The sequence below is a fragment of the Phyllobates terribilis genome, unplaced genomic scaffold (assembly GCF_046119375.1).
Source record: "Phyllobates terribilis strain yellow unplaced genomic scaffold, ASM4611937v1 Scaffold_3__8_contigs__length_932513732, whole genome shotgun sequence".
NCBI classification, from domain to species: Eukaryota; Metazoa; Chordata; class Amphibia; order Anura; family Dendrobatidae; genus Phyllobates; species Phyllobates terribilis.
In genome coordinates, this window is record NW_027362763.1 from 1,407,909 (window position 1) to 1,431,817 (window position 23,909).

Genomic DNA, 23,909 nt, shown 5'->3' on the forward strand with positions numbered 1-23,909 from the left:
AGCAGTGATAACCTGCACAGATAGTGTGTGACAGCACAGCAGTGATAACCTGTACAGATAGTGTGTGACAGCACAGCAGTGAAGAGACTGTACAGATAGTGTGTGACTGCACAGCAGTGATAAACTGTACAGATAGTGTGTGACAGCACAGCAGTGAAGAGACTGTACAGATAGTGTGTGACAGTACAGCAGTGAAGAGACTGTACAGATAGTGTGTGACAGCACAGCTGTGATAAACTGTACAGATAGTGTGTGACAGCACAGCAGTGAAGAGACTGTAGATATAGTGTGTGACAGCACAGCAGTGATAAACTGTACAGATAGTGTGTGACAGCACAGCAGTGATAAACTGTACAGATAGTGTGTGACAGCACAGCAGTGATAAACTGTACAGATAGTGTGTGACAGCACAGCAGTGATAAACTGTACAGATATTGTGTGACAGCACAGCAGTGATAACCTGTACAGATAGTGTGTGACAGCACAGCAGTGATAAACTGTACAGATAGTGTGTGACAGCACAGCAGAGATAAACTGTACAGATAGTGTGTGACAGCACAGCAGAGATAAACTGTACAGATAGTGTGTGACAGCACAGCAGTGATAACTTGTACAGATAGTGTGTGACAGCACAGCAGTGATAAACTGTACAGATAGTGTGTGACAGCACAGCAATGATAAACTGTACAGATAGTGTGTGACAGCACAGCAGTGATAAACTGTACAGATAGTGTGTGACAGCACAGCACTGATAAACTGTACAGATAGTGTGTGACTGCACAGCAGTGATAAACTGTACAGATAGTGTGTGACAGCACAGCAGTGATAACCTGCACAGATAGTGTGTGACAGCACAGCAGTGATAACCTGTACTGATAGTGTGTGACAGCACAGCAGTGATAACCTGTACAGCTAGTGTGTGACAGCACAGCAGTGATAACCTGTACAGATAGTGTGTGACAGCACAGCAGTGATAAACTGTACAGATAGTGTGTGACAGCACAGCAGTGATAACCTGTACAGATAGTGTGTGACAGCACAGCAGTGATAACCTGTACAGATAGTGTGTGACAGCACAGCAGTGATAACCTGTACAGATAGTGTGTGACAGCACAGCAGTGATAAACTGTACAGATAGTGTGTGACAGCACAGCAGTGATAACCTGTACAGATAGTGTGTGACAGCACAGCACTGATAAACTGTACAGATAGTGTGTGACAGCACAGCAGTGATAACCTGTACAGATAGTGTGTGACAGCACAGCAGTGATAACCTGTACAGATAGTGTGTGACAGCACAGCAGTGATAACCTGTACAGATAGTGTGTGACAGCACAGCACTGATAAACTGTACAGATAGTGTGTGACAGCACAGCAGTGATAACCTGTACAGATAGTGTGTGACAGCACAGCAGTGATAACCTGTACAGATAGTGTGTGACAGCACAGCAGTGATAACCTGTACAGATAGTGTGTGACAGCACAGCAGTGATAAACTGTACAGATAGTGTGTGACAGCACAGCAGTGATAACCTGTACAGATAGTGTGTGACAGCACAGCAGTGATACACTGTACAGATAGTGTGTGACAGCACAGCAGTGATAACCTGCACAGATAGTGTGTGACAGCACAGCAGTGATAACCTGTACAGATAGTGTGTGACAGCACAGCAGTGATAACCTGCACAGATAGTGTGTGACATCACAACAGTGATAACCTGTACAGATAGTGTGTGACAGCTCAGCAGTGATAAACTGTACAGATAGTGTGTGACAGCACAGCAGTGATAACCTGCACAGATAGTGTGTGACAGCACAGCAGTGATAACCTGTACAGATAGTGTGTGACAGCACAGCAGTGATAACCTGTACAGATAGTGTGTGACAGCACAGCAGTGATAAACTGTACAGATAGTGTGTGACAGCACAGCGGTGATAAACTGTACAGATAGTGTGTGACAGCACAGCAGTGATAAACTGTACAGATAGTGTGTGACAGCACAGCAGAGAATAAACTGTACAGATAATGTGTGACAGCACAGCAGTGATACACTGTACAGATAGTGTGTGACTGCACAGCAGTGATAAACTGTACAGATAGTGTGTGACAGCACAGCAGTGAAGAGACTGTACAGATAGTGTGTGACAGTACAGCAGTGAAGAGACTGTACAGATAGTGTGTGACAGCACAGCTGTGATAAACTGTACAGATAGTGTGTGACAGCACAGCAGTGAAGAGACTGTACAGATAGTGTGTGACAGCACAGCAGTGATAAACTTTACAGATAGTGTGTGACAGCACAGCAGTGATAAACTGTACAGATAGTGTGTGACAGCACAGCAGTGATAAACTGTACAGATAGTGTGTGAGAGCACAGCAGTGATAAACTGTACAGATAGTGTGTGACAGCACAGCAGTGATAACCTGCACAGATAGTGTGTGACTGCACAGCAGTGATAAACTGTACAGATAGTGTGTGACAGCACAGCAGTGATAAACTGTACAGATAGTGTGTGACAGCACAGCAGTGATAAACTGTACAGATAGTGTGTGACAGCACAGCAGTGATAAACTGTACAGATAGTGTGTGACAGCACAGCAGTGATAAACTGTACAGATAGTGTGTGACAGCACAGCAGTGATAACCTGTACAGATAGTGTGTGACAGCACAGCAGTGATAAACTGTACAGATAGTGTGTGACAGCACAGCAGAGATAAACTGTACAGATAGTGTGTGACAGCACAGCAGAGATAAACTGTACAGATAGTGTGTGACAGCACAGCAGTGATAACCTGTACAGATAGTGTGTGACAGCACAGCAGTGATAAACTGTACAGATAGTGTGTGACAGCACAGCAGTGATAAACTGTACAGATAGTGTGTGACAGCACAGCAGTGATACACTGTACAGATAGTGTGTGACTGCACAGCAGTGATAAACTGTACAGATAGTGTGTGACAGCACAGCAGTGAAGAGACTGTACAGATAGTGTGTGACAGTACAGCAGTGAAGAGACTGTACAGATAGTGTGTGACAGCACAGCTGTGATAAACTGTACAGGTAGTGTGTGACAGCACAGCAGTGAAGAGACTGTACAGATAGTGTGTGACAGCACAGCAGTGATAAACTGTACAGATAGTGTGTGACAGCACAGCAGTGATAAACTGTACAGATAGTGTGTGACAGCACAGCAGTGATAAACTGTACAGATAGTGTGTGAGAGCACAGCAGTGATAAACTGTACAGATAGTGTGTGACAGCACAGCAGTGATAACCAGAACAGATAGTGTGTGACTGCACAGCAGTGATAAACTGTACAGATAGTGTGTGACAGCACAGCAGTGATAAACTGTACAGATAGTGTGTGACAGCACAGCAGTGATAAACTGTACAGATAATGTGTGACAGCACAGCAGTGATAAACTGTACAGATAGTGTGTGACAGCACAGCAGTGATAACCTGTACAGATAGTGTGTGACAGCACAGCAGTAATAAACTGTACAGATAGTGTGTGACAGCACAGCAGTGATAAACTGTACAGATAGCGTGTGACAGCACAGCAGTGATAACCTGTACAGATAGTGTGTGACAGCACAGCAGTGATAAACTGTACAGATAGTGTGTGACAGCACAGCAGTGATAAACTGTACAGATAGTGTGTGACAGCACAGCAGTGATAAACTGTACAGATAGTGTGTGACAGCACAGCAGTGATAAACTGTACAGATAGTGTGTGACTGCACAGCAGTGATAAACTGTACAGATAGTGTGTGACAGCACAGCAGTGATAACCTGTACAGATAGTGTGTGACAGCACAGCAGTGATAACCTGTACAGATAGTGTGTGACAGCACAGCAGTGATAACCTGTACAGATAGTGTGTGACAGCACAGCAGTGATAAACTGTACAGATAGTGTGTGACAGCACAGCAGTGATAACCTGTACAGATAGTGTGTGACAGCACAGCAGTGATAACCTGTACAGATAGTGTGTGACAGCACAGCAGTGATAACCTGTACAGATAGTGTGTGACAGCACAGCAGTGATAAACTGTACAGATATTGTGTGACAGCACAGCAGTGATAACCTGTACAGATAGTGTGTGACAGCACAGCAGTGATATCCTGTACAGATAGTGTGTGACAGCACAGCAGTGATAACCTGTGCAGATAGTGTGTGACAGCACAGCAGTGATAAACTGTACAGATAGTGTGTGACAGCACAGCAGTGATAAACTGTACAGATAGTGTGTGACAGCACAGCAGTGATAAACTGTACAGATAGTGTGTGACTGCACAGCAGTGATAAACTGTACAGATAGTGTGTGACAGCACAGCAGTGATAACCTGCACAGATAGTGTGTGACAGCACAGCAGTGATAACCTGCACAGATAGTGTGTGACAGCACAGCAGTGATAACCTGTACAGATAGTGTGTGACAGCACAGCAGAGAAGAGACTGTACAGATAGTGTGTGACTGCACAGCAGTGATAAACTGTACAGATAGTGTGTGACAACACAGCAGTGAAGAGACTGTACAGATAGTGTGTGACAGTACAGCAGTGAAGAGAATGTACAGATAGTGTGTGACAGCACAGCCTTGATAAACTGTACAGATAGTGTGTGACAGCACAGCAGTGAAGAGACTGTACATATAGTGTGTGACAGCACAGCAGTGATAAACTGTACAGATAGTGTGTGACAGCACAGCAGTGATAAACTGTACAGATAGTGTGTGACAGCACAGCAGTGATAAACTGTACAGATAGTGTGTGACAGCACAGCAGTGATAAACTGTACAGATAGTGTGTGACAGCACAGCAGTGATAACCTGTACAGATAGTGTGTGACAGCACAGCAGTGATAAACTGTACAGATAGTGTGTGACAGCACAGCAGAGATAAACTGTACAGATAGTGTGTGACAGCACAGCAGAGATAAACTGTACAGATAGTGTGTGACAGCACAGCAGTGATAACTTGTACAGATAGTGTGTGACAGCACAGCAGTGATAAACTGTACAGATAGTGTGTGACAGCACAGCAGTGATAAACTGTACAGATAGTGTGTGACAGCACAGCAGTGATAAACTGTACAGATAGTGTGTGACAGCACAGCAGTTATAAACTGTACAGATAGTGTGTGACTGCACAGCAGTGATAAACTGTACAGATAGTGTGTGACAGCACAGCAGTGATAACCTGCACAGATAGTGTGTGACAGCACAGCAGTGATAACCTGTTCAGATAGTGTGTGACAGCACAGCAGTGATAACCTGTACAGCTAGTGTGTGACAGCACAGCAGTGATAACCTGTACAGATAGTGTGTGACAGCACAGCAGTGATAACCTGTACAGATAGTGTGTGACAACACAGAAGTGATAAACTGTACAGATATTGTGTGACAGCACAGCAGTGATAACCTGTACAGATAGTGTGTGACAGCACAGCAGTGATATCCTGTACAGATAGTGTGTGACAGCACAGCAGTGATAACCTGTGCAGATAGTGTGTGACAGCACAGCAGTGATAAACTGTACAGATAGTGTGTGACAGCACAGCAGTGATAACCTGTACAGATAGTGTGTGACAGCACAGCAGTGATACACTGTACAGATAGTGTGTGACAGCACAGCAGTGATAACCTGCACAGATAGTGTGTGACAGCACAGCAGTGATAACCTGCACAGATAGTGTGTGACAGCACAGCAGTGATAACCTGTACAGATAGTGTATGACAGCACAGCAGTGATAAACTGTACAGATAGTGTGTGACAGCACAGCAGTGATAACCTGCACAGATAGTGTGTGACAGCACAGCAGTGATAACCTGCACAGATAGTGTGTGACAGCACAGCAGTGATAACCTGTACAGATAGTGTGTGACAGCACAGCAGTGAAGAGACTGTACAGATAGTGTGTGACTGCACAGCAGTGATAAACTGTACAGATAGTGTGTGACAGCACAGCAGTGATAAACTGTACAGATAGTGTGTGACAGCACAGTAGTGATAAACTGTACAGATAGTGTGTGACAGCACAGCAGTGATAACCTGCACAGATAGTGTGTGACAGCACAGCAGTGATAACCTGTACAGATAGTGTGTGACAGCACAGCAGTGATAACCTGTACAGATAGTGTGTGACAGCACAGCAGTGATAAACTGTACAGATAGTGTGTGACAGCACAGCGGTGATAAACTGTACAGATAGTGTGTGACAGCACAGCAGTGATAAACTGTACAGATAGTGTGTGACAGCACAGCAGAGAATAAACTGTACAGATAATGTGTGACAGCACAGCAGTGATACACTGTACAGATAGTGTGTGACTGCACAGCAGTGATAAACTGTACAGATAGTGTGTGACAGCACAGCAGTGAAGAGACTGTACAGATAGTGTGTGACAGTACAGCAGTGAAGAGACTGTACAGATAGTGTGTGACAGCACAGCTGTGATAAACTTTACAGATAGTGTGTGACAGCACAGCAGTGAAGAGACTGTACAGATAGTGTGTGACAGCACAGCAGTGATAAACTTTACAGATAGTGTGTGACAGCACAGCAGTGATAAACTGTACATATAGTGTGTGACAGCACAGCAGTGATAAACTGTACAGATAGTGTGTGACAGCACAGCAGTGATAAACTGTACAGATAGTGTGTGACAGCACAGCAGTGATAAACTGTACAGATAGTGTGTGACAGCACAGCAGTGATAAACTGTACAGATAGTGTGTGACAGCACAGCAGTGATAACCTGTACAGATAGTGTGTGACAGCACAGCAGTGATAAACTGTACAGATAGTGTGTGACAGCACAGCAGAGATAAACTGTACAGATAGTGTGTGACAGCACAGCAGAGATAAACTGTACAGATAGTGTGTGACAGCACAGCAGTGATAACTTGTACAGATAGTGTGTGACAGCACAGCAGTGATAAACTGTACAGATAGTGTGTGACAGCACAGCAGTGATAAACTGTACAGATAGTGTGTGACAGCACAGCAGTGATAAACTGTACAGATAGTGTGTGACAGCACAGCAGTGATAAACTGTACAGATAGTGTGTGACTGCACAGCAGTGATAAACTGTACAGATAGTGTGTGACAGCACAGCAGTGATAACCTGCACAGATAGTGTGTGACAGCACAGCAGTGATAACCTGCACAGATAGTGTGTGACAGCACAGCAGTGATAACCTGTACAGATAGTGTGTGACAGCACAGCAGTGAAGAGACTGTACAGATAGTGTGTGACTGCACAGCAGTGATAAACTGTACAGATAGTGTGTGACAACACAGCAGTGAAGAGACTGTACAGATAGTGTGTGACAGTACAGCAGTGAAGAGAATGTACAGATAGTGTGTGACAGCACAGCTGTGATAAACTGTACAGATAGTGTGTGACAGCACAGCAGTGAAGAGACTGTACATATAGTGTGTGACAGCACAGCAGTGATAAACTGTACAGATAGTGTGTGACAGCACAGCAGTGATAAACTGTACAGATAGTGTGTGACAGCACAGCAGTGATAAACTGTACAGATAGTGTGTGACAGCACAGCAGTGATAAACTGTACAGATAGTGTGTGACAGCACAGCAGTGATAACCTGTACAGATAGTGTGTGACAGCACAGCAGTGATAAACTGTACAGATAGTGTGTGACAGCACAGCAGAGATAAACTGTACAGATAGTGTGTGACAGCACAGCAGAGATAAACTGTACAGATAGTGTGTGACAGCACAGCAGTGATAACTTGTACAGATAGTGTGTGACAGCACAGCAGTGATAAACTGTACAGATAGTGTGTGACAGCACAGCAGTGATAAACTGTACAGATAGTGTGTGACAGCACAGCAGTGATAAACTGTACAGATAGTGTGTGACAGCACAGCAGTTATAAACTGTACAGATAGTGTGTGACTGCACAGCAGTGATAAACTGTACAGATAGTGTGTGACAGCACAGCAGTGATAACCTGCACAGATAGTGTGTGACAGCACAGCAGTGATAACCTGTTCAGATAGTGTGTGACAGCACAGCAGTGATAACCTGTACAGCTAGTGTGTGACAGCACAGCAGTGATAACCTGTACAGATAGTGTGTGACAGCACAGCAGTGATAACCTGTACAGATAGTGTGTGACAACACAGAAGTGATAAACTGTACAGATATTGTGTGACAGCACAGCAGTGATAACCTGTACAGATAGTGTGTGACAGCACAGCAGTGATATCCTGTACAGATAGTGTGTGACAGCACAGCAGTGATAAACTGTGCAGATAGTGTGTGACAGCACAGCAGTGATAAACTGTACAGATAGTGTGTGACAGCACAGCAGTGATAACCTGTACAGATAGTGTGTGACAGCACAGCAGTGATACACTGTACAGATAGTGTGTGACAGCACAGCAGTGATAACCTGCACAGATAGTGTGTGACAGCACAGCAGTGATAACCTGCACAGATAGTGTGTGACAGCACAGCAGTGATAACCTGTACAGATAGTGTATGACAGCACAGCAGTGATAAACTGTACAGATAGTGTGTGACAGCACAGCAGTGATAACCTGCACAGATAGTGTGTGACAGCACAGCAGTGATAACCTGCACAGATAGTGTGTGACAGCACAGCAGTGATAACCTGTACAGATAGTGTGTGACAGCACAGCAGTGAAGAGACTGTACAGATAGTGTGTGACTGCACAGCAGTGATAAACTGTACAGATAGTGTGTGACAGCACAGCAGTGATAAACTGTACAGATAGTGTGTGACAGCACAGTAGTGATAAACTGTACAGATAGTGTGTGACAGCACAGCAGTGATAACCTGCACAGATAGTGTGTGACAGCACAGCAGTGATAACCTGTACAGATAGTGTGTGACAGCACAGCAGTGATAACCTGTACAGATAGTGTGTGACAGCACAGCAGTGATAAACTGTACAGATAGTGTGTGACAGCACAGCGGTGATAAACTGTACAGATAGTGTGTGACAGCACAGCAGTGATAAACTGTACAGATAGTGTGTGACAGCACAGCAGAGAATAAACTGTACAGATAATGTGTGACAGCACAGCAGTGATACACTGTACAGATAGTGTGTGACTGCACAGCAGTGATAAACTGTACAGATAGTGTGTGACAGCACAGCAGTGAAGAGACTGTACAGATAGTGTGTGACAGTACAGCAGTGAAGAGACTGTACAGATAGTGTGTGACAGCACAGCTGTGATAAACTGTACAGATAGTGTGTGACAGCACAGCAGTGAAGAGACTGTACAGATAGTGTGTGACAGCACAGCAGTGATAAACTTTACAGATAGTGTGTGACAGCACAGCAGTGATAAACTGTACAGATAGTGTGTGACAGCACAGCAGTGATAAACTGTACAGATAGTGTGTGACAGCACAGCAGTGATAAACTGTACAGATAGTGTGTGACAGCACAGCAGTGATAACCTGTACAGATAGTGTGTGACAGCACAGCAGTGATAAACTGTACAGATAGTGTGTGACAGCACAGCAGAGATAAACTGTACAGATAGTGTGTGACAGCACAGCAGAGATAAACTGTACAGATAGTGTGTGACAGCACAGCAGTGATAACTTGTACAGATAGTGTGTGACAGCACAGCAGTGATAAACTGTACAGATAGTGTGTGACAGCACAGCAGTGATAAACTGTACAGATAGTGTGTGACAGCACAGCAGTGATAAACTGTACAGATAGTGTGTGACAGCACAGCAGTTATAAACTGTACAGATAGTGTGTGACTGCACAGCAGTGATAAACTGTACAGATAGTGTGTGACAGCACAGCAGTGATAACCTGCACAGATAGTGTGTGACAGCACAGCAGTGATAACCTGTTCAGATAGTGTGTGACAGCACAGCAGTGATAACCTGTACAGCTAGTGTGTGACAGCACAGCAGTGATAACCTGTACAGATAGTGTGTGACAGCACAGCAGTGATAACCTGTACAGATAGTGTGTGACAACACAGAAGTGATAAACTGTACAGATATTGTGTGACAGCACAGCAGTGATAACCTGTACAGATAGTGTGTGACAGCACAGCAGTGATATCCTGTACAGATAGTGTGTGACAGCACAGCAGTGATAACCTGTGCAGATAGTGTGTGACAGCACAGCAGTGATAAACTGTACAGATAGTGTGTGACAGCACAGCAGTGATAACCTGTACAGATAGTGTGTGACAGCACAGCAGTGATACACTGTACAGATAGTGTGTGACAGCACAGCAGTGATAACCTGCACAGATAGTGTGTGACAGCACAGCAGTGATAACCTGCACAGATAGTGTGTGACAGCACAGCAGTGATAACCTGTACAGATAGTGTATGACAGCACAGCAGTGATAAACTGTACAGATAGTGTGTGACAGCACAGCAGTGATAACCTGCACAGATAGTGTGTGACAGCACAGCAGTGATAACCTGCACAGATAGTGTGTGACAGCACAGCAGTGATAACCTGTACAGATAGTGTGTGACAGCACAGCAGTGAAGAGACTGTACAGATAGTGTGTGACTGCACAGCAGTGATAAACTGTACAGATAGTGTGTGACAGCACAGCAGTGATAAACTGTACAGATAGTGTGTGACAGCACAGTAGTGATAAACTGTACAGATATTGTGTGACAGCACAGCAGTGATAACCTGCACAGATAGTGTGTGACAGCACAGCAGTGATAACCTGTACAGATAGTGTGTGACAGCACAGCAGTGATAACCTGTACAGATAGTGTGTGACAGCACAGCAGTGATAAACCGTACAGATAGTGTGTGACAGCACAGCGGTGATAAACTGTACAGATAGTGTGTGACAGCACAGCAGTGATAAACTGTACAGATAGTGTGTGACAGCACAGCAGAGAATAAACTGTACAGATAATGTGTGACAGCACAGCAGTGATACACTGTACAGATAGTGTGTGACTGCACAGCAGTGATAAACTGTACAGATAGTGTGTGACAGCACAGCAGTGAAGAGACTGTACAGATAGTGTGTGACAGTACAGCAGTGAAGAGACTGTACAGATAGTGTGTGACAGCACAGCTGTGATAAACTGTACAGATAGTGTGTGACAGCACAGCAGTGAAGAGACTGTACAGATAGTGTGTGACAGCACAGCAGTGATAAACTTTACAGATAGTGTGTGACAGCACAGCACTGATAAACTGTACAGATAGTGTGTGACAGCACAGCAGTGATAAACTGTACAGATAGTGTGTGAGAGCACAGCAGTGATAAACTGTACAGATAGTGTGTGACAGCACAGCAGTGATAACCTGCACAGATAGTGTGTGACTGCACAGCAGTGATAAACTGTACAGATAGTGTGTGACAGCACAGCAGTGATAAACTGTACAGATAGTGTGTGACAGCACAGCAGTGATAAACTGTACAGATAGTGTGTGACAGCACAGCAGTGATAAACTGTACAGATAGTGTGTGACAGCACAGCAGTGATAAACTGTACAGATAGTGTGTGACAGCACAGCAGTGATAACCTGTACAGATAGTGTGTGACAGCACAGCAGTGATAAACTGTACAGATAGTGTGTGACAGCACAGCAGAGATAAACTGTACAGATAGTGTGTGACAGCACAGCAGAGATAAACTGTACAGATAGTGTGTGACAGCACAGCAGTGATAACCTGTACAGATAGTGTGTGACAGCACAGCAGTGATAAACTGTACAGATAGTGTGTGACAGCACAGCAGTGATAAACTGTACAGATAGTGTGTGACAGCACAGCAGTGATAAACTGTACAGATAGTGTGTGACAGCACAGCAGTGAAGAGACTGTACATATAGTGTGTGACAGCACAGCAGTGATAAACTGTACAGATAGTGTGTGACAGCACAGCAGTGATAAACTGTACAGATAGTGTGTGACAGCACAGCAGTGATAAACTGTACAGATAGTGTGTGACAGCACAGCAGTGATAAACTGTACAGATAGTGTGTGACAGCACAGCAGTGATAACCTGTACAGATAGTGTGTGACAGCACAGCAGTGATAAACTGTACAGATAGTGTGTGACAGCACAGCAGAGATAAACTGTACAGATAGTGTGTGACAGCACAGCAGTGATAACTTGTACAGATAGTGTGTGACAGCACAGCAGTGATAAACTGTACAGATAGTGTGTGACAGCACAGCAGTGATAAACTGTACAGATAGTGTGTGACAGCACAGCAGTGATAAACTGTACAGATAGTGTGTGACAGCACAGCAGTGATAAACTGTACAGATAGTGTGTGACTGCACAGCAGTGATAAACTGTACAGATAGTGTGTGACAGCACAGCAGTGATAACCTGCACAGATAGTGTGTGATAGCACAGCAGTGATAACCTGCACAGATAGTGTGTGACAGCACAGCAGTGATAACCTGTACAGATAGTGTGTGACAGCACAGCAGTGAAGAGACTGTACAGATAGTGTGTGACTGCACAGCAGTGATAAACTGTACAGATAGTGTGTGACAACACAGCAGTGAAGAGACTGTACAGATAGTGTGTGACAGTACAGCAGTGAAGAGACTGTACAGATAGTGTGTGACAGCACAGCTGTGATAAACTGTACAGATAGTGTGTGACAGCACAGCAGTGAAGAGACTGTACATATAGTGTGTGACAGCACAGCAGTGATAAACTGTACAGATAGTGTGTGACAGCACAGCAGTGATAAACTGTACAGATAGTGTGTGACAGCACAGCAGTGATAAACTGTACAGATAGTGTGTGACAGCACAGCAGTGATAAACTGTACAGATAGTGTGTGACAGCACAGCAGTGATAACCTGTACAGATAGTGTGTGACAGCACAGCAGTGATAAACTGTACAGATAGTGTGTGACAGCACAGCAGAGATAAACTGTACAGATAGTGTGTGACAGCACAGCAGAGATAAACTGTACAGATAGTGTGTGACAGCACAGCAGTGATAACTTGTACAGATAGTGTGTGACAGCACAGCAGTGATAAACTGTACAGATAGTGTGTGACAGTACAGCAGTGATAAACTGTACAGATAGTGTGTGACAGCACAGCAGTGATAAACTGTACAGATAGTGTGTGACAGCACAGCAGTGATAAACTGTACAGATAGTGTGTGACTGCACAGCAGTGATAAACTGTACAGATAGTGTGTGACAGCACAGCAGTGATAACCTGCACAGATAGTGTGTGACAGCACAGCAGTGATAACCTGTACAGATAGTGTGTGACAGCACAGCAGTGATAACCTGTACAGCTAGTGTGTGACAGCACAGCAGTGATAACCTGTACAGATAGTGTGTGACAGCACAGCAGTGATAACCTGTACAGATAGTGTGTGACAGCACAGCAGTGATAAACTGTACAGATATTGTGTGACAGCACAGCAGTGATAACCTGTACAGATAGTGTGTGACAGCACAGCAGTGATATCCTGTACAGATAGTGTGTGACAGCACAGCAGTGATAACCTGTGCAGATAGTGTGTGACAGCACAGCAATGATAAACTGTACAGATAGTGTGTGACAGCAGAGCAGTGATAACCTGTACAGATAGTGTGTGACAGCACAGCAGTGATACACTGTACAGATAGTGTGTGACAGCACAGCAGTGATAACCTGCACAGATAGTGTGTGACAGCACAGCAGTGATAACCTGCACAGATAGTGTGTGACAGCACAGCAGTGATAACCTGTACAGATAGTGTATGACAGCACAGCAGTGATAAACTGTACAGATAGTGTGTGACAGCACAGCAGTGATAACCTGCACAGATAGTGTGTGACAGCACAGCAGTGATAACCTGCACAGATAGTGTGTGACAGCACAGCAGTGATAACCTGTACAGATAGTGTGTGACAGCACAGCAGTGAAGAGACTGTACAGATAGTGTGTGACTGCACAGCAGTGATAAACTGTACAGATAGTGTGTGACAGCACAGCAGTGATAAACTGTACAGATAGTGTGTGACAGCACAGTAGTGATAAACTGTACAGATAGTGTGTGACAGCACAGCAGTGATAACCTGCACAGATAGTGTGTGATAGCACAGCAGTGATAACCTGTACAGATAGTGTGTGACAGCACAGCAGTGATAACTTGTACAGATAGTGTGTGACAGCACAGCAGTGATAAACTGTACAGATAGTGTGTGACAGCACAGCGGTGATAAACTGTACAGATAGTGTGTGACAGCACAGCAGTGATAAACTGTACAGATAGTGTGTGACAGCACAGCAGAGAATAAACTGTACAGATAATGTGTGACAGCACAGCAGTGATACACTGTACAGATAGTGTGTGACTGCACAGCAGTGATAAACTGTACAGATAGTGTGTGACAGCACAGCAGTGAAGAGACTGTACAGATAGTGTGTGACAGTACAGCAGTGAAGAGACTGTACAGATAGTGTGTGACAGCACAGCTGTGATAAACTGTACAGATAGTGTGTGACAGCACAGCAGTGAAGAGACTGTACAGATAGTGTGTGACAGCACAGCAGTGATAAACTTTACAGATAGTGTGTGACAGCACAGCAGTGATAAACTGTACAGATAGTGTGTGACAGCACAGCAGTGATAAACTGTACAGATAGTGTGTGAGAGCACAGCAGTGATAAACTGTACAGATAGTGTGTGACAGCACAGCAGTGATAACCTGCACAGATAGTGTGTGACTACACAGCAGTGATAAACTGTACAGATAGTGTGTGACAGCACAGCAGTGATAAACTGTACAGATAGTGTGTGACAGCACAGCAGTGATAAACTGTACAGATAGTGTGTGACAGCACAGCAGTGATAAACTGTACAGATAGTGTGTGACAGCACAGCAGTGATAAACTGTACAGATAGTGTGTGACAGCACAGCAGTGATAACCTGTACAGATAGTGTGTGACAGCACAGCAGTGATAAACTGTACAGATAGTGTGTGACAGCACAGCAGAGATAAACTGTACAGATAGTGTGTGACAGCACAGCAGAGATAAACTGTACAGATAGTGTGTGACAGCACAGCAGTGATAACCTGTACAGATAGTGTGTGACAGCACAGCAGTGATAAACTGTACAGATAGTGTGTGACAGCACAGCAGTGATAAACTGTACAGATAGTGTGTGACAGCACAGCAGTGATAAACTGTACAGATAGTGTGTGACAGCACAGCAGTGATAAACTGTACAGATAGTGTGTGACTGCACAGCAGTGATAAACTGTACAGATAGTGTGTGACAGCACAGCAGTGATAACCTGTACAGATAGTGTGTGACAGCACAGCAGTGATAACCTGTGCAGATAGTGTGTGACAGCACAGCAGTGATAACCTGTACAGATAGTGTGTGACAGCACAGCAGTGATAAACTGTACAGATAGTGTGTGACAGCACAGCAGTGATAACCTGTACAGATAGTGTGTGACAGCACAGCAGTGATAACCTGTACAGATAGTGTGTGACAGCACAGCAGTGATAACCTGCACAGATAGTGTGTGACAGCACAGCAGTGATAAACTGTACAGATAGTGTGTGACTGCACAGCAGTGATAAACTGTACAGATAGTGTGTGACAGCACAGCAGTGATAACCTGTACAGATAGTGTGTGACAGCACAGCAGTGATAACCTGTGCAGATAGTGTGTGACAGCACAGCAGTGATAACCTGTACAGATAGTGTGTGACAGCACAGCAGTGATAAACTGTACAGATAGTGTGTGACAGCACAGCAGTGATAACCTGTACAGATAGTGTGTGACAGCACAGCAGTGATAACCTGTACAGATAGTGTGTGACAGCACAGCAGTGATAACCTGCACAGATAGTGTGTGACAGCACAGCAGTGATAAACTGTACAGATATTGTGTGACAGCACAGCAGTGATAACCTGTACAGATAGTGTGTGACAGCACAGCAGTGATAACCTGTACAGATAGTGTGTGACAGCACAGCAGTGATAACCTGTGCAGATAGTGTGTGACAGCACAGCAGTGATAAACTGTACAGATAGTGTGTGACAGCACAGCAGTGATAACCTGTACAGATAGTGTGTGACAGCACAGCAGTGATACACTGTACAGATAGTGTGTGACAGCACAGCAGTGATAACCTGCACAGATAGTGTGTGACAGCACAGCAGTGATAACCTGTACAGATAGTGTGTGACAGCACAGCAGTGATAACCTGCACAGATAGTGTGTGACAGCACAGCAGTGATAACCTGTACAGATAGTGTATGACAGCACAGCAGTGATAAACTGTACAGATAGTGTGTGACAGCACAGCAGTGATAACCTGCACAGATAGTGTGTGACAGCACAGCAGTGATAACCTGCACAGATAGTGTGTGACAGCACAGCAGTGATAACCTGTACAGATAGTGTGTGACAGCACAGCAGTGAAGAGACTGTACAGATAGTGTGTGACTGCACAGCAGTGATAAACTGTACAGATAGTGTGTGACAGCACAGCAGTGAAGAGACTGTACAGATAGTGTGTGACAGTACAGCAGTGAAGAGACTGTACAGATAGTGTGTGACAGCACAGCTGTGATAAACTGTACAGATAGTGTGTGACAGCACAGCAGTGAAGAGACTGTACATATAGTGTCTGACAGCACAGCAGTGATAAACTGTACAGATAGTGTGTGACAGCACAGCAGTGATAAACTGTACAGATAGTGTGTGACAGCACAGCAGTGATAAACTGTACAGATAGTGTGTGACAGCACAGCAGTGATAAACTGTACAGATAGTGTGTGACAGCACAGCAGTGATAACCTGTACAGATAGTGTGTGACAGCACAGCAGTGATATACTGTACAGATAGTGTGTGACAGCACAGCAGAGATAAACTGTACAGATAGTGTGTGACAGCACAGCAGAGATAAACTGTACAGATAGTGTGTGACAGCACAGCAGTGATAACCTGTACAGATAGTGTGTGACAGCACAGCAGTGATAAACTGTACAGATAGTGTGTGACAGCACAGCAGTGATAAACTGTACAGATAGTGTATGACAGCACAGCAGTGATAAACTGTACAGATAGTGTGTGACTGCACAGAAGTGATAAACTGTACAGATAGTGTGTGACAGCACAGCAGTGATAACCTGCACAGATAGTGTGTGACAGCACAGCAGTGATAACCTGTACAGATAGTGTGTGACAGCACAGCAGTGATATCCTGTACAGCTAGTGTGTGACAGCACAGCAGTGATAACCTGTACAGATAGTGTGTGACAGCACAGCAGTGATAAACTGTACAGATAGTGTGTGACAGCACAGCAGTGATAACCTGTACAGATAGTGTGTGACAGCACAGCAGTGATAACCTGTACAGATAGTGTGTGACAGCACAGCAGTGATAACCTGTACAGATAATGTGTGACAGCACAGCAGTGATAAACTGTACAGATAGTGTGTGACAGCACAGCAGTGATAACCTGTAAAGATAGTGTGTGACAGCACAGCACTGATAAACTGTACAGATAGTGTGTGACAGCACAGCAGTGATAACCTGTACAGATAGTGTGTGACAGCACAGCAGTGATAACCTGTACAGATAGTGTGTGACAGCACAGCAGTGATAACCTGTACAGATAGTGTGTGACAGCACAGCACTGATAAACTGTACAGATAGTGTGTGACAGCACAGCAGTGATAACCTGTACAGATAGTGTGTGACAGCACAGCAGTGATAACCTGTACAGATAGTGTGTGACAGCACAGCAGTGATAACCTGTACAGATAGTGTGTGACAGCACAGCAGTGATAAACTGTACAGATAGTGTGTGACAGCACAGCAGTGATAACCTGTACAGATAGTGTGTGACAGCACAGCAGTGATACACTGTACAGATAGTGTGTGACAGCACAGCAGTGATAACCTGCACAGATAGTGTGTGACAGCACAGCAGTGATAACCTGTACAGATAGTGTGTGACAGCACAGCAGTGATAACCTGCACAGATAGTGTGTGACATCACAACAGTGATAACCTGTACAGATAGTGTGTGACAGCTCAGCAGTGATAAACTGTACAGATAGTGTGTGACAGCACAGCAGTGATAACCTGCACAGATAGTGTGTGACAGCACAGCAGTGATAACCTGTACAGATAGTGTGTGACAGCACAGCAGTGATAACCTGTACAGATAGTGTGTGACAGCACAGCAGTGATAAACTGTACAGATAGTGTGTGACAGCACAGCGGTGATAAACTGTACAGATAGTGTGTGACAGCACAGCAGTGATAAACTGTACAGATAGTGTGTGACAGCACAGCAGAGAATAAACTGTACAGATAATGTGTGACAGCACAGCAGTGATAACCTGCACAGATAGTGTGTGACAGCACAGCAGTGGTAACCTGCACAGATAGTGTGTGACAGCACAGCAGTGATAACCTGTACAGATAGTGTGTGACAGCACAGCAGTGATAAACTGTACAGATAGTGTGTGACAGCACAGCAGTGATAACCTGTACAGATAGTGTGTGACAGCACAGCGGTGAATATTAGCATTTGGGGGATATCAGGGCTGTTATTTTATTCCCCTGAGCTGTAACCTTCCTAGGTTCTGGCTCCATCTATGATTCATACGGATTTACTGCTTAAAGTAGTCTGTGAATCCCAATCAGTGTTCACACCTCGCCGCGCCTCTGTGTTGTAAAATATCGTTTTATATACTGATATGCTAATGAGCTGATGGGTGCACTTGGGTTGTGGCCACGTGGTTCGGTACATCTTGGGTGTGGCTGAGCGCTTCGGTGGACCTTGCAGAATAGGCTCCAGAATAAAGGCCGTTCCCTTATGAACGGCAAATGCAAGAGATTTCAGAGGAGACAGCGCTGTCAATCAAGTACGACGGGGGTGGAGATAACCTGAAGGCATGGACATATGATGACGCAATGAACCTTCCAGCCACTCCCAATGTGCACCGAGTGCCTACTTAGCACAGAGGAATAAAGAGGTTCATTAACGATGAGCCCTACGGGATGCTGCCCTTGGTCCATGTGCAGATTGGGGGCTGACCCCCTTTAGGCTCCAGGGTGTTCATTGCCCGACCTCACTGCTGAGTGGTGGGAGCCCCTCATAACCCGGGGCATGCGCAGTGTGGGGATGACGCCAGGCCATGGTGCACGCCATATATTGTGTTCCATGGAGTACATAGGGCTGTGGATATAATGTGTATGTGGATCTGAGACTGCACGGTGGGGAATATATGGATCTATCAGGGACTTGTTCTACAGAACTAGTAATGGTGGTAGGAACACGGCCTGAGGAATAAGTGGCCATTGTCAGCTTCGGGGTGCTGGGCTGAAGATGAGGAAGGAACAGTATACAGGACGTCCGGCCGGGTTCTGGTCAAGGTGAACGATCAGGCGGCCATAGAATCCACCCGATTCTCCATCACACGAGTCTCTCTACCTGTAATGGATTCATCAGAATGTTAGATTTTCCCGTGAAGTCATCGGGTTTGGTAAAGAAGCCCATTTCTGACACTTAGCGTGACCAGCTTTATTGCATATTAGGACAAGGTACAACTCAGCCTGTGGTGGGACGCGTTACAGCTCTGGGGGGCTACGACGACAACTAATAAACAGGATCTGGGTCCAGGTCCGCGACAGCTGATCCCATGGTGATTGGTTATCATATTACCTATATGTCTATGGTGGTAAGGTGCAGCCAAAGTCAAACTCAACTTCCCTCCGACCGATGATAGTGCTCGATCATCTGTGGGGTGGATGGTGGCCCCTAAATTGCACCATGTCTCAGCCTCACTTCTTGGATCAGCTACAGACTCTCTACATTGTCCTCCTGGAGACATCACCGTTCCCCTCACTCGGCCCTTATTGATTCTCAACATTCTCCATCGGAGATCCCACCAACATCTGGCTCCCTCTGTGACTATTGGGTAGGATGTGTGGTGGGTTTTGGGCTTTATTGATATTGTGACCTTTGCTACCTACAGTGAGGACACGGATGATGGTTACGACAATGTGACCAGAATCTGCATCACTCATGGTGGGCACGAGCCTGAGGAAAACACAAAGATAACGGGAGACCGTGATGAAATCAGGAAAAGTTCATATTTGGAGACCTATACATAAAGGATAACCCCAATCACTCCTCCCCCAGTCAAGTCAGTCTGTGGTGTCCAGAGCCCATCCTACCACCATGTAGACACAGGTCACTACAGGGTATTGCACCTCCCATGGGTGAACATTGGGGGAATGCTTCTTCTAGTTTGGGTTATGGGTTCACATCAGTTATTTCCCTACTGAGTCAAATATGATGCGGTTCTGTTCTGCCTGATGCTTCTGGTTCTGAGTCTTTGCTATGTCTATCATATGCCGAAGTATATGATATGTCAAGTCTATGGAGATTGGAGGGTCTTCTCTCTTAAGACGGTCAGAAAACACTTCCAGGAAGGTCCTTGCTGATTCCTCTGGTCTAAACTCCTGGAAGACCGTCCGGAGGATGCTGAACATGGAGGCCAGGTCCTGGGATGGTATCTCGTGCTCTGTGGAGAGGGAACCCTTGCTCACCCTCAGCTGCACTTGGGGGTCTCCTACCTCCAACTGTGGCACTCTTTCTCTTATAAAATACAACAAAGCCTGAGCGCTCTCATCACTTGACAATCCGTCCAGACTGAGCCTTGGGCCCTCGAAAAAGCTCCTTTCCAAGGGCCGAGCTCCTGCCTGTCCGGTGAGGATCAGAAAGCAGGCAAGCAGGGTGACAGACGATGGCGATGCAGACTTCATGGTGCTGAGACCTAGGAGTTAAGGAGACGGAAGAGGTGGTCAACGTCATGACATCTTACAACAATGAAGCCGAGGAACAGAAACTATGAATCCTTTCCCTATCATAGAATCATAGAATGGTGGAGTTGGAGGGGTCCTCTTGGGTCATCTGGTCCAACCCCCTGCTCAAAGCAGGATTCACTAAATCATCTCAGACAGATGTCTGTCCAGCCTCTGTGTGAAGACGTCCATTGAAGGGGAACTCACCACCTCTCGTGGCAGCCTGTTCCACTCATTGATCACCCTAACTGTCAAAAAGTGTCTTCTAATATCTAATCTGTGTCTCCTCCCATTCAGTTTCATCCCATTGCTTCTAGTCTTTCCTTGTGTAAATGAGAATAAAGATGATCCCTCTACAGTGTGACAGCCCTGGAGATATTTGTAGACAGCTATTAAGTCTCCTCTAACTTAAGTCTCCTCTCCTCCTAACTCCTCTCCTCCTCTTGTCTAAGTCTCCTCTCCTGCTAACATTGGTGGATCGGCTCTAGGCTTCAGGGGACCTCACAAGACTCAACTCTACCTCAAGCAATCCTTACACAGAGCCATAGACGGACGGAAGATCTGTGGTTAAGACTGAGCGTCTCCAGTTGTCTCCTATCACTAGATTCTATTAGAAGGTTCCTCGGGGGCGTCACCTTGGGCAGACACTTTGCAGCTGCTGTAAAGCAAGGAATACTAAGAGCAGCAAACTGTCCAAGGAAGGTGCCTGTGATGGAGGCTGTAAGGAGGGAGGTTCACGCGGCCTTACTGACAGTCTCTCTGACTTTTGCTACAAGGGGTTGGAAGAAACTGATGTCTAAATGGATCCTGTTATCTTCAGTGGGAACCATTTTGAAGTTTCGGCCCATGGAGATCTATAGAGATCTCTGGATTATTGATGCAGGCAGAGGTGAACAATCTGTGTCTGATCTGATCTCAATTGTGAATTAAGTAAAAAAAAAAACATAATTCCTAAGAAAGACCTCCACACCCTCATCTACGTCTGGCCCTAAAAAGATGGATCTGAAGACAGCCCCAAAAAGGCCAGTCCAGAATAAATTCCTAATTCTCACAGATTGTCCCACATTATAATCCAATAATCTATATACACAGCTACGGATTATGAATGTATAATACAATAATGTGCAAAGAGATCAGAATATCAAAAATAATCTAATAATCTATAGACATCAGAGTATTATCGATATATAATATATAGAGAACTCAGGATTATCAACATATCATCCAATAATCTATAGAGGTCTCACGATTATCAGTAATAATTTAAAGAGAGCTCATCAATATCTGTACCAATAATCTATAGAAATGTCAGGATTATCAGTAATAATCTATAGAAATGTCAGGATTATCAGTAATAATCTACTGAAATCTCAGGATTATCAGTAATAATCTATAGAAATGTCAGGATTATCAGTAATAATCTACAGAAATCTCAGGATTATCAGTAATAATCTATAGAAATCTCAGGATTATCAATAATAATCTAAACAGCTCAGAGTTATCAGTAACAATCCAATAATCTATAGACATCAGAGTATTATCGATATATAATCTATAGAGAGCTCAGGATTATCAACATATGATCCAATAATCTATAGAGGTCTCACAATTATCAGTAATAATTTATAGAGAGCTCAGGATTATCAGTGTATAATCTATAGAGAGCTCATCAATATCTGTACCAATAATCTATAGAAATCTCAGGATTATCAATAATAATCTATAGAAATCTCAGGATTATCAGTAATAATCTATAGACATGTCAAGATTATCAGTGTATAATCTATAGAGAGCTCATCAATATACATACCAATAATCTATAGAAATCTCAGGATTATCAGTAATAATCTAACCAGCTCAGAGTTATCAGTGTATAATCCAATAGTCTATAAAGATCTTGGCATTGTCAGCAATAATCTATAGAGTGCTCAGGATCATCAATGTATTTTCTATAGAGAGCTCAGAATTATCAATATATAATCTATAGGGATCTCAGTATTATCAGTATATAATCCAATAATCTATAAAAAACTCAGGATTATCAATTAATAATCCAATAATCTATAGTGAGAGAGTTATCAATATATCAGCTATATAGAGTTTGGGATTATCAATAAATTATCTATAGAGAGATCAGAATTATCAATAAATAATCTAATAATCTGTAGAGAGCTCAGGATTATCAATATATAATCCATATAGAGCTCAGGATTATCAGTAATAATCTATAGGGATCTCAGTATTATCAATGTATAATCCAATAATCTATAGAAAGCTCAGGATTATCAATTAATAATCCAATAAACTATGGAGAGAAAAGTTATCAATATATCAGCTATATAGAGCTGGGGATTATCAATACATGATCCAATAATCTGTAGAGAGCACGGGATTATCACATTATCAATATCATCTATTAATCTCCAGGGAGCTCAGGATTAAGCAAAAATACATGGTAATAGTGATCCCCATCATATATATCAGCAGCACAGAGTATTTCTAATCAGTATAGAATGTATAAGGACTCTCCTGCCTCCAGCAGCACAGAGGATGTAAGGATCTCTCCTTTCAGCAGTACAGAGTATTTCAGGAGCGGCTCTTACCTGGCTGAGCAGCAGCAGCTGTGCAGAGTCCTCTGTCCTCTCTGGCTGCTCCTTATATCTCAGTCCTGAGTGACATCAGCAGAGACAGGAGGAGACATCAGAGGAGACATCAGAGGAGACATCAGAGGAGGAGTGAGAGCCCCCTGGGGAGTCAGCAGGGGAAGGAGCTGGGGGCGCAGACCCCGGGGTAGAAGACCCCTAGTATCTGCACCTCTCCGATATATAATGTTATTCCAAGTCACTGCCAAGTCTGAGAGCAGAGAAGGAGATCAGCACTCTGTATATACCCCCTGCCCCTCCCCGTATATACCCCCTGCCCGTATATACCCCCTGCCCCTCCCCGTATATACCCCCTGCCCCTCCCCGCATATACCCCCTGCCCCTCCCCGCATATACCCCCTGCCCGTATATACCCCTCCCCGTATATACCCCCTGCCCCTCCCCGTATATACCCCCT

General features: G+C 44.5%; 1 protein-coding gene across 1 annotated transcript; it reads right to left on the minus strand.

The window, feature by feature from the left end:
• Window positions 1-19,626: 19,626 nt before the first annotated feature.
• On the minus strand, window positions 19,627-23,517 carry LOC141257884 (UI-like). The gene is made up of 2 exons (XM_073672891.1): window positions 23,453-23,517; window positions 19,627-20,821 (listed from the first exon to the last, which is right to left on the minus strand). The coding sequence occupies exon 2, from the start codon at window positions 20,808-20,810 to the stop codon at window positions 20,316-20,318; it is 495 nt and encodes a 164-aa protein (XP_073528992.1). The 5' UTR covers window positions 20,811-20,821; window positions 23,453-23,517; the 3' UTR covers window positions 19,627-20,315.
• Window positions 23,518-23,909: the final 392 nt, after the last annotated feature.

What these genes read in the sequence shown, in the direction of transcription:
- LOC141257884 (XM_073672891.1), bottom strand. Translation starts at nt 20,810, where the DNA reads ATGAAGTCTGCATCGCCATCGTCTGTCACCCTGCTTGCCTGCTTTCTG.